This window comes from Colobus angolensis, unplaced genomic scaffold (assembly GCF_000951035.1).
Source record: "Colobus angolensis palliatus isolate OR3802 unplaced genomic scaffold, Cang.pa_1.0 Scaffold381, whole genome shotgun sequence".
NCBI lineage: Eukaryota > Metazoa > Chordata > Mammalia > Primates > Cercopithecidae > Colobus > Colobus angolensis.
The window spans coordinates 227,350-238,667 of NW_012117166.1; the positions used below are offsets into that span (position 1 = coordinate 227,350).

An 11,318-nucleotide genomic window follows, 5' to 3' on the forward strand; every position below is an offset into this window, starting at 1 on the left:
GGGCGATGGCGTGCCAGCTCATTGGCTGAGCCCGACCAAACCCGAGCAAGATCGCTTGTTTCCTGGCAACGGCTGAACGCAGAGGCGGGATCGCCGATGGCTATCCGCGGGAGGAGCACCGCCTCTCCTCTTGGTTCCGCCCCTTCGTACGTAAATCCCGCCCCTCAGAGGGACTCCGGCGTGTCATAGGGGAAGGCCTCAGGGAAGGTGGAGGCCCGCAGAGCGGAGGCGGAGCCCGGGAAGGAAAGGTCGAACCAGAGGGCAGAAGGCGGGACCTAAGGAGAGACGCGACTTTTACAGGCAGGGAAAGATCAGAAGGGCGGGGCTTGAGAGAGACGGAGCCGGAAGAAAGACGAGCAGGGGTGGGGCCACGGATTCCGGGCGACGCTTCCTCAATAATCATTTTTTTCCTTCCCTTTCCCTTTTCCTTTCCTAGTGGAAGAGTGGGTGTGAGGGGCGTGGCTATCACGAAAAGACAGGAGGAATCAGTAGGTGGGCCGGGCCTGCGGAAAAGCGGAGGCCTGGAGAGGGCTGACTGCGGGCACTCAAGTTCATTTTGCTCCATCGTGGTGCATAGCCTGGTCTCTAGTACCCCACCGATGACTGCCCCTGGCTCCCCCAACACCTCTGTGCTGTGCTGCTCCGTGACCCCTTGAGCACTTAGTCAAGGAACACGGAATAAGTACCTGCATGCCCAGCTGGATTCCAGATCAATTAGAAACGGTCTCTGCTCTCCGGGACCTCAGAGAATTGCAACGTAGTGTAATAAGTGCATTACTACGGGGGCCATCTAGAAGCAGCACTTAGCACGATTTGCATGTATAGAGAATGAGAGGAAGGTATGGTGAAGGAGCTTAGGGAAGACTTCCAGGAGGAGATGGTGTCTAAGCCGAGTCTTGGGAAACAAGCAAGAGTAAGATAAACTAAAATAGAAAAATAGAAGTTTCAGATAAAGTATGTAGTTTTAAAAGTATTTTACCGGCTGGGCGCGGTGGCTCACGCCTGTAATCCCAGCACTTTGGGAGGCCGAGGCTGGCGGATCACGAGATCAAGAGTTCGAGACCAGCCTGACCAACATAGTGAAACCCCGTCTCTACTGAAAATACAAAAATTAGCTGGGGGTAGTGGCGCGCGCCTGTAATCCCAGCTACTTGGGAGGCTGGGGCAGGAGAATCGCTTGAACCTGGGAGGCGGAGGTTGCAGTGAGCCGATATGGCACCACTGCATTCCAGCCTGGGCGACAAGGTGAGACTCCGTCTCAAAAAAAAAAAGTATTTTGCCAATGTTAAATACCTGGTTTTTTTCATTGTGCTATAGTTATATAAGATCATAACGTTAGGGGAACATGGATAAGGAATTTATAAGAACCTGTATTATTTTTGCAACTTTTCTGTAAGCCTAAAATTAGTTCAAATAAAAAGTATTTAAAAAGAAATCGAAGTTTCAGACCAAAGGATCAACATATACCAGAGAAAGGAAGAATGGACAGCATATGGGAGGTGCTATAAGAACTGCAGTCAGTACAGTATGTCTGGAGCCTAGGGAACATGTGAGGAAACATTGTGAGATGAGGCTGAAGACATGGACTGGAGAACTTTATAAACCATTTAAGGAATTTAGATTTTATTTTTGGGATGATAGCTATAAAGAATTTTATACATAGATTGATAGTGAGGGGGACTTTGCAAAAGACCAAACAAGCTGATAAGGCCCAAACTAGAGTAGCAAAAATGCAGAGAAGTGGACATGTGGACTTCTAGAAGGTAGATCACCATGGTTTGATGATTGGGTGGATAGAAGAGGAAAATAAGAGGAAGAATCAAAAACTAATGCTTAATTTACATAAATTCAAAAACAGGTAAAACTAAACTGTGATATTAGAATTCAGGTAGTGATTATTCTTGGAAAAACATTGACTGAAAGGGGCAGATTGGGGCTCCTGAGGCACTGGTGATGTTCTGTTTCTTGACCTGAGTGCTTGGTTATATGGGTGTGTTCACTTTGTGAAAATGTATTAAGCTATACACTTAAGGATTATACACCTTTCTCTGTGTTTATTTGTTCTGGTTACTATGCTCTGTGACAAACCAACCCAAACTTAGTGTCATAAAAACAATAGCCATTTTACTATGTGCACAAATTCTGGGAATTTGGACGAGATGCAACAGGAATGGCTTGTCTCTATTCCATGATATCTGGGGCCTTATCTGTAAAGCTTGAACATCTAGGGGTGATTTGAGGCTGGTGACTGGAAGCATCTGGAGGCTTCTTCAGTCACACATCTAATTCCTGGGCTGGGATAACGAAAAAGCAGAAGTCAGTGGGGGAACTGTCAAACAGAACTTCTCACAATATGATGGGTAGGTTCCAAGAGGGAACAACCTGAGAGAGAGCTACCAGACAAGAAGCATTCCAAGAGAACCAGAGGGAAGCTGCATGGCCTTTTATGATCTGGCCTTAGAAGTCATACAACATCCCTCCTGCTATACTCTATTGGTTGAAACTATCACAAGGGATTGGTGTCGAAGAATTTGTGAACATTTTTTTTAACTGCCACAATGTTGTACAGTAATAATAATAAATGCTGTCATAGGTTTTTTTGCTGAAAGGGCACAGATAGGAATTCTAGAAGAAAAAGTGAAGGAAGATAATGAGCTCAGTTATAGACCCAATGGGTTGAAGGTGACTCCGGGATATCCAAGTAGGAACATCCAGTGACCAGTTAGTCATATAGAAAACTGTAGCTCAGGGAGAGTTCTCGGGAGCCACTATATGGGAAAGGAAGTCCTGTGGGTGACTGACATCAACCAGACAGCGTTAGGAGGATGGCAAAACTGGAAAGCCTAGAACAGAATCCAAGAAAAAAAAAAAAAACACCATCATAGAAGGAATAGACAGAGGAGCTTATGAAAGACACTAAAAAGAAATAAATAGAATACCAAGACATTATGGCATCACAAAGGATTTTATTCATTTTGTTGCATTATTTTGAATACTGTCTTTTTATTTTAACAAGCATAATACTTTTCAAAAAGAAATTAAGAAGCCATGGGTTTTCTTCTAAGAAACACTCCAAAAACACAAACCTGATTTTATCACTGAACTGTGCAAAACTCTTCACAGGTTCTCTATTGCCGTTAGGTAAAATCCAAGCTTTATAACATGGCTGACAGAACTCTTCCTGAGCTGGCCTCTGTGTATCATTCAACCTCATCTCTCACCGCTACCCGCTAGGCCCTCTAAAAAAAGCCAATTGATGTTTGCCCAGTCACCCATGCTTTTTGATATCTCTATACATTTGCCCACTTTGTGCACTCTGCCTCTAGTGCTCTTTACCCTCCCATCTCTGTACCCAACTCCTATTCATCCTATAGAACCCAGGCTCTGTAGGGACACTTCATGGATACTATAGTAACCTTCTGTGTATCCACCTAACAGAGTACTCATCAGTAGCCTGGCAATGACTGCTGCTGTTTAATTACCTAATGTGTAATTACCTGCTGGCCTGACTATTTCACCTAGCAGACTGTGAGCTTCTGGAGAGGTGAGAGTGTGTCTTATTCATCTCCATTTCCTAGTACTTAGCACAATATTGGCCTGGCACACAGAACACCTACCTATGGGTGTTATGATTTTGATTTGTTGAGTGAGAAAGATGATAGTAGTGAAAGGAACATCAGGTTGAGGGAGAACTTATAGGGTTTTGTTTGTTTTGATGTAGGAGATATTTAAGCAGGTTCACAAAAAGAGAAAAGTTGAAAGATTGGGGACCATAAAACACATGGAATAGTTGGTAGGATCAGGTACTAGAAGTAACAAGAAGGAAATGAACACAAAAGCACCATAGGATGGCCCCATCGCACTATCTATGATAGTGGTGTGATGGGGGAAGATGTAGGTGGAGGTAGATATGGGTGGGATGGAGATTACAAAAATAGAGCTCACTTCTGGTGTGAGAGGATCTCTTTGTCCCTGGAGAATAGTTTAGCATCTGACATAGATGAGCCATTCAGTAATAATTGTTAAATAAATAAATAGTGAAGCCCAAACAGAGAATGTACAAAGATAAAACAGAGTGTTTGATCCTACACTAAAACTCAGGTCTTCTGACCCAGAGGACACCTATGTAGCTCAGTTGCTGTGGAAAGAGGGGAGGAGGAAAACAGAGACAAGACCCAGGCTTCCCTCTGAGGCATGCACCCCCACCTTCTCCAGGGATCTTATTAGAGGTGTGGCTGGGCAGGCAGAGTGCTAGAGCTAGACCGTCTCCACCCCTTCAGTAGCGCTAGCTCTGGCTGTGTTGCTAAGAGCCTCAAAGACAAAGAAGTCACAGCAGGAGCCCAAGGGCAGCCTCCTTCAGGCAGTCAGGCACTAGCCCCCAACTCCCGAAGTCCCCTACAGGCAGAGAGGGTGTGGGCATCTCACACCCCAGCACCAGACCACAGAACTATGAGCCAGGACACCAAAGTGAAGACAACAGAGTCCAGTCCCCCAGCCCCATCCAAGACCAGGTGAGAAGTCCTGGTCCCTTGTGTGGGATCTCTCCTCATTCCTCTTAGTACCCCAGTCACAACTACAGCTTTGAATACCTGGTGAATAAATGAAGCAAGACTTTCCTTCTTACAGGAAGTCGCTGCCTGTCCTGGACCCATCTGGGGATTACTACTACTTGTGGCTGAACACAATGGTCTTCCCAGTCATGTATAACCTCATCATCCTCGTGTGCAGGTGTGGCAGGGGTGCTAAGGGAGGGGCTGGAAGCCAAAAAGAGGACTAAAGAGAGGCCAAGGAGAAGGGCAGACCCTTGGTGGGGCAGGGAGGAGCAGCAACTCCCATGGGAGGGCCTGAGACAGAGGATTGAGGGCCTTAGGGAGACGCCTCACACACAGAGGGTGCCCTTGATCCAATCATGCTTAACCCTGCAGAACCTGCTTCCCCGACTTGCAGCACGGTTATCTGGTGGCCTGGTTGGTGCTGGACTACACGAGTGACCTGCTGTACCTACTAGACATTGTGGTGCGCTTCCACACAGGTCAGTGAGCTTCTAGGAATGACCCTTTGTTCCACCTTCCCTTCCTAAAGATAGCCACTTAAGAAATAACAAGAAAGTCACCCCCCGCCATGCTAGCACCTTCGCGTGCCTCTAGGCCTGAGAGCATCCCAGTGCTCACCCCAGAAACCCCAGAGCAGAGTTACGCCCGGCTCCACCCTGTCCTTCAGGCAGTCTCCCTGGCCTGCCCTGGGCAGCTCATGCTCAGTCCAAGCTTGACAACAACAGGTCCCCTTCCTACCCACCACCTCTCCCTAGGATTCTTGGAACAGGGCATCCTGGTGGTGGACAAGGGTAGGATCTCGAGTCGCTACGTTCGCACCTGGAGTTTCTTGTTGGACCTGGCTTCCCTGATGCCCACAGACGTGGTCTACCTGCGGCTGGGCCCGCACACACCCACCCTGAGGCTGAACCGCTTTCTCCGCGCGCCCCGCCTCTTCGAGGCCTTCGACCGCACGGAGACCCGCACAGCTTACCCAAATGCCTTTCGCATTGCCAAACTGATGCTTTACATTTTTGTCGTCATCCATTGGAACAGTTGCCTATACTTTGCCCTATCCCGGTATCTGGGCTTCGGGCGTGACGCATGGGTGTACCCGGACCCCGCGCGGCCTGGCTTTGAGCGCCTGCGGCGCCAGTACCTCTACAGCTTTTACTTCTCCACGCTAATCCTGACTACAGTGGGCGATACACCGCCGCCAGCCCGGGAGGAGGAGTACCTCTTCATGGTGGGCGACTTCCTGCTGGCCGTCATGGGTTTCGCCACCATCATGGGTGGCATGAGTTCTGTCATCTACAACATGAACACTGCAGATGCAGCTTTCTACCCAGATCATGGGCTGGTGAAGAAGTACATGAAGCTGCAGCACGTCAACCGCAAGCTGGAGCAGCGAGTTATTGACTGGTGAGAAGGTGGGGTTTCAGACCAGGACAGGGACCAGTGTACGTGATGGAACCTGAGGGAGGTGACTGGGTACTTAGTGCCTGGTGAGCCAGGCAAGGTAATCAAAATGTAGCATTCAGCCGTGGGTTTGCTGGGTGGGGCTTGGAAAGGGGAAACTTCTTTCAACTGAGGGAATCAGGACTTGGGGGAGGGGGTGCGTAAGAGACTGAAAGGGAGAGGAGTTCATACCCAAAAAAGGATAATATGGAGACCATGGAATGGGAACTGCCACTGCCTGGTAGGGCTCAGAAGGCTCTGGAAGGAGTGGGTGAAGCAGGGCAATCCCCCTGAGAATGGTCAGCAACAAGATCATTGACTACCTATGGTGATCCATAGTGTGGACTGAACAAAAGGAAGTGTCACAAAGTTGGGGAAGGAGAGCAGAGGGTCTCCAGAGAGGAGGGGGACCTTGGTGGCTGAGGTAGCTAAGGGTAGGGGTGGAACAATACATCACTGATTGGTGAGTAGGGTAGAGCCTGACAGGAGGAGGTGAAGGGTTATGCAAAGTGGTAGAGGTGTCTATGCCCTGGAAAACAGATGATCCAACTGTCAGGTACTCCCATGACCCCTGTTAGATCTCAGTATGGTGAGATTCTTGGCTGGAGCTGAGCTGAGCCCTGATGGAAGGGGTGGAGGCAGACACATAAAGGGCTGGTAAGGAAATGGCACTGTCCTTACTCTCAGGTATCAGCACCTGCAGATCAACAAGAAGATAACCAATGAAATAGCCATCTTACAGCACTTGCCTGAGCGGCTGCGGGCAGAAGTGGCTGTGTCTGTGCACCTGTCTACTCTGAGCCAGGTGCAGATCTTTCAGAACTGTGAGGCCAGCCTGCTGGAGGAGCTGGTGCTGAAGCTGCAGCCCCAGACCTACTCACCAGGCGAGTATGTATGCCGCAAAGGGGACATTGGCCGAGAGATGTACATCGTCCGAGAGGGTCAACTGGCCGTGGTGGCAGATGATGGTATCACACAGTATGCTGTGCTCGGTGCAGGGCTCTACTTTGGGGAGATCAGCATCATCAACATCAAAGGTGGGTATCCCAGTATTTGTTCCAGGGACAAGGACAGGGTGGGGGGAGGGGGGAACAGCAGAGCCCAGTGCTGGGACCAGATAGTACTTCAGGCCTAAACTTCTGATTGAGGAAACCTCGCCCTTCTCTGAGTCACTAGATGGCTCAAGAGAAAAACAACACATAGAGGATCCATTCCCTGAGAAGCTGAGCCAAGACCAGTGGATAGGGTGGGTTCGTGGAAGAAAGAGTAGACTTGCTCTGTGGATATTCACCTGAAGCACCAATAGACTAGTGAACAGTGATAGAGATAATAATAATAATAATAGCTAATATTTGCATGCCCTGTTCTAAGTGCTTCACATGATATTAACTCATTAAATTCCTGCAACAGTTCTATAAGATAAGTACTATTCTTATCCCAATTTTAAAGATAAGGAAATCAAACTCAGTGAAGTTGGGTAATTTGCCCAAGGTTTCACAGGTATACACATGTGGGATGAGTGGAAAGAACAACCTTTTTACAGACAAGTGGAAAGAGAAATGTAGAAGAGAAGAAGTTCCCATTTACTGACCATCACCCCTAGGCCAAGCCAGGTACTACCTACTGGCTTACTTCTTCCTCTCATCAGCCCTGTGCAGTAGGAATTGTTATGCCTAATCACAGGTATTAGGCATGAGGTCGTACAAGCAGGAGATCCTACAAATGGGGTGAGCACACTGTCACAGACTGAGAGGCTGGATGTGCTCTGGCTCTCTCAGCATAAGAATTCTACCCTCAGGGATTCTGAAAGCCTCACATCTGTCCTCCAATGATCCCCTCAGGCTCCACATCCTGTATGTGGTAAGATGCTGTCTGTTTGACTTTGGATAAGTCATTTCCCTATTTAGGCCTCAGTTTAATCACCTATCCAATGAGGATAATAATAAAAACCCAAAGAGTTACTTGTCAGAATAAATGAGCTATGTGAGTGAGACATCCAGTGCAATGATTGGCATACAGCAAGTGTTCAACAAATAGTAGCTCCCTTTCCCTTGTCCAAGGTCCTTCTAGCTCTAAGACTTTGCAATATTCAGCCTCACCTATCTCCCCACCCATTCTCCACCAACATCTTTCTAAACTGCAGAGGATATCACAGAGCTCCCTGTTTAAAATATTTCAATAGTTTCCTACTGCCCTCAGCATAAGGCCTGAACTTCATGTCATGGCTTATGAGACCCAGTGTGACCTAGATGTCCCCTCTCTCTACTCTCCCCACACTCTGCACTTCTCCCACTCTGAGCTGCTTACTATTTTATGCATCCAACTAACTCTTTTCTACCCACTTCCCTCTGTTCCTGCTCCTCCCTCTGACTAGATTGCCCTACCCCGACTTGTCTTCCTCCCCCTAGTTACTTCCTACTCAGTTCAGGTGTATTAGACTGTTCTTGCATTTCTATAAAGAAATATCTGAAACTAGATAATTTATAAAGAAAAGAGGTTTAATTGACTCACAGTTCTGCAGGATTTACCATGCAGGAAGCATGGTGCTGACATTTGCTCAGTTTCTAGGGAGGCTTCAAGAAGCTTATAATTGTGGCAGAAGGCAAAGAGGGAGCAGGCATGTCACATGGTGAGAGCAGGAGCAAGGGTTGGTGGAGGTGCCAACCAAACAACCAAAACAACCAGATCTCGTGACTCACTATCTCAAGGATAGCATCAAGCCATGAAGGATCTGCCCCCATAATCCAATCACCTCCCACCAGGTCCCACCTCCAACATTGGGGATTACATTTCACATGAGATTTGGGCTGGGACAAATATTCAAATTATATCTTAGGGCATCCCTTCCTCCAGACTTCCCTAAATTCCTTGCCTTATAGTTTGGTAGGGGTTCTTTGCCTGCCTTCCCACAACACCTGATGAATATGTCTGCACTGCACCAGTCATACTGTTATGTAACTATTCCAATGTAAGTGTATCTCCTCTAGACTGTGAATTATTTGAGGCAGGTCACTGATACCCACCCAGCACAGAGCCTGGTCCCCAGTATTTTACTAAATGAAAGAATTAATGAGGCAGAAGGAGAGGCTCAGAAGCACAAATATGGAGGTGAAGGCCCTGGTTCAGGAGTGAAATGCCACCTCCTCACCCTCCTGCTAACTATCCTCCATCTGCCCATGGGCCACAGGGAACATGTCTGGGAACCGCCGCACAGCCAACATCAAGAGCATAGGTTATTCAGACCTATTCTGTCTGAGCAAGGAGGACCTGCGGGAGGTGCTGAGCGAGTACCCACAGGCACAGACCATCATGGAAGAGAAGGGACGTGAGATCCTGCTGAAAATGAACAAGTTGGACATGAATGCTGAGGCAGCTGAGATCGCCCTGCAGGAGGCCACAGAGTCCCGGCTACAAGGCCTAGACCAGCAGCTGGATGATCTACAGACGAAGTTTGCTCGCCTCCTGGCTGAGCTGGAGTCCAGCGCACTTAAGATTGCTTACCGCGTTGAGCGGCTGGAGTGGCAGACTCGAGAGTGGCCGATGCCTGAGGACCTGGCTGAGGCTGATGACGAGGGCGAGCCTGGGGAGGGAACTTCCAAAGATGAAGAGGGCAGGGCCATGCAGGAGGGACCTCCAGGTCCAGAGTGACCCCATACCTATCCCCAGCATTCCCACCTCCTAGTGAATCCAGAGTTGTAGTAAAGCCTAACTGCTGCAACTCTGTCATCCTGTCTGTGGGATTGCAGACACAGGAGCAAATTGGTCTGTAGATGCCCAGCTAGAGACATAGGAGTATAGTGCACATTCAGCCTCCACTTACGAATACACACACACACACACAGTTGCTCATAGACCTGTTGGCCCCAAGACTGTGCATTCCATCTAAAATGCTCTGGAATTTCCATTCTCAGAGCACACAGCACACATGCTTTCTCACAAGCACTGATGTATCTTACACCCGCGTAATATATACACATTCAGTCATGCACCTCCTAAACACATATATGCTGGCAGTCATACACCAATAGACACAGATGCCCTTCACAGGTGTGCACACACTTGTGAAAACACAAAAGCACACCCTGAGCCCTCTAGGTCTAAGATGTCTTTTGGATGTTTCCCATATGGGTGACTCACAAGTATACCCTGAAAGTTGCATTTCAATAAAGTATTTGCCTCCTCCCTAAGCATTTATGGGGCTGTAAAGAAAAGGCAAAGTCAATGGTGGGCCAGGATGGATTCTGTCTGAATTCTGAAGTCTGAAGCCTGAATTCTGAGTCTCAGAGGTGATGAGCATGAACTGTGTAGTATCTAGTGGGTTAGAGTCAGAGGTGAGGTACCTTAAGAATAGAGAATCAATATTCAGCCTAGGCAAAGCAGGCTTTCACATCACACTGCTGTAACAGTGCCCATGCACACTGGCCTTTGCATCCCACACCAGAGCATATGTTCTCGATTTATAAGCTCTGAGAGGTTTCATCTAGTTAAATGGGCCAGAGCAGATACTTCTTCTTTTTCTTCCCTCTGGCCAGCCCTGGAGCCTAGATCCAGGGCTTCCCTGTGTTCAGGGCTGATTCCAAGAGGAGAATAGTTCCATTCTCCCAACAGAAAGAGGGTGAATAGTTCCAACAGGACCATTCACCTGGCCCAGCCCTACCATGACAGTTGTTGGAACTGGTGTTGGTGCTGATGGAAATCCAGCCCTTCTTCTTTGCACAGTATTCCAAAATATAGGGGAGAGTAGAGACTAGGTTCAGTGGCATATTACGGTCAGAGGCAATTAGAGATGAGGGTGTTGGGAATTTTGGAGTTAACTCTGGTATACTTGGAAGGAGGTCTGTACTTGGGGCAGGAAAGATATCATAGGTCTATGGGGAGGAGTCTGAAGTTACGTCTGAACCAGATTCACCCCGAGTCACCATTGCAGCTCCTCCAGGGCCTGGCCAGTCTTGAGGTCTGAGCTGTGCCAGGTGGTAGTTTAAAATGTATCCAGGATTTAACCTATAGATATAACTGAGTGATATGTCTGTACTCTCAGGAGAGATTATGAGGGTAATCACCTTTAAATCATATTAAAATAAAATCATAAATAAAATATATATATATTAAAATATATAGTTTTTTGTGATATGTCTTCTGCACGAAATATAAGATCCACAAGGCTAACACTGGGTTTTCCTTGTTCATCTCTGTGTCCCCAGGGATGTGCCTGATACCTAGTAAGTACCCAAATATATGTTTGGTAAGAAGAGAGAGTTGAAGCAGACAGAGGATAAATGTTGGAGGAAGATGTGTGTCAATTTCTTGAGAGGTTTTTCTGTCATCTCT

At 47.7% G+C, this 11,318-nt stretch overlaps 1 protein-coding gene across 1 annotated transcript; it reads left to right on the plus strand.

The window, feature by feature from the left end:
* The first annotated feature begins 96 nt into the window (after window positions 1–96).
* On the plus strand, window positions 97–10,490 carry CNGA4 (cyclic nucleotide gated channel alpha 4). The gene is made up of 7 exons (XM_011954295.1): window positions 97–146; window positions 4,281–4,511; window positions 4,627–4,728; window positions 4,926–5,032; window positions 5,309–5,954; window positions 6,678–7,027; window positions 9,178–10,490. Exons 1-7 carry the CDS (start codon window positions 97–99, stop codon window positions 9,636–9,638), a joined length of 1,947 nt encoding a protein of 648 aa, XP_011809685.1. The 3' UTR covers window positions 9,639–10,490.
* Window positions 10,491–11,318: the final 828 nt, after the last annotated feature.

Excerpts from the sequence above, each read along its gene's own strand:
- CNGA4 (XM_011954295.1), top strand. The coding sequence starts at position 97 with ATGGCTATCCGCGGGAGGAGCACCGCCTCTCCTCTTGGTTCCGCCCCT. Across the intron at positions 4,512-4,626 it reads CCAGCCCCATCCAAGACCAG|GAAGTCGCTGCCTGTCCTGG; the intron begins GTGAGAAGTCCT and ends TCCTTCTTACAG. Across the intron at positions 5,955-6,677 it reads GAGCAGCGAGTTATTGACTG|GTATCAGCACCTGCAGATCA; the intron begins GTGAGAAGGTGG and ends CCTTACTCTCAG.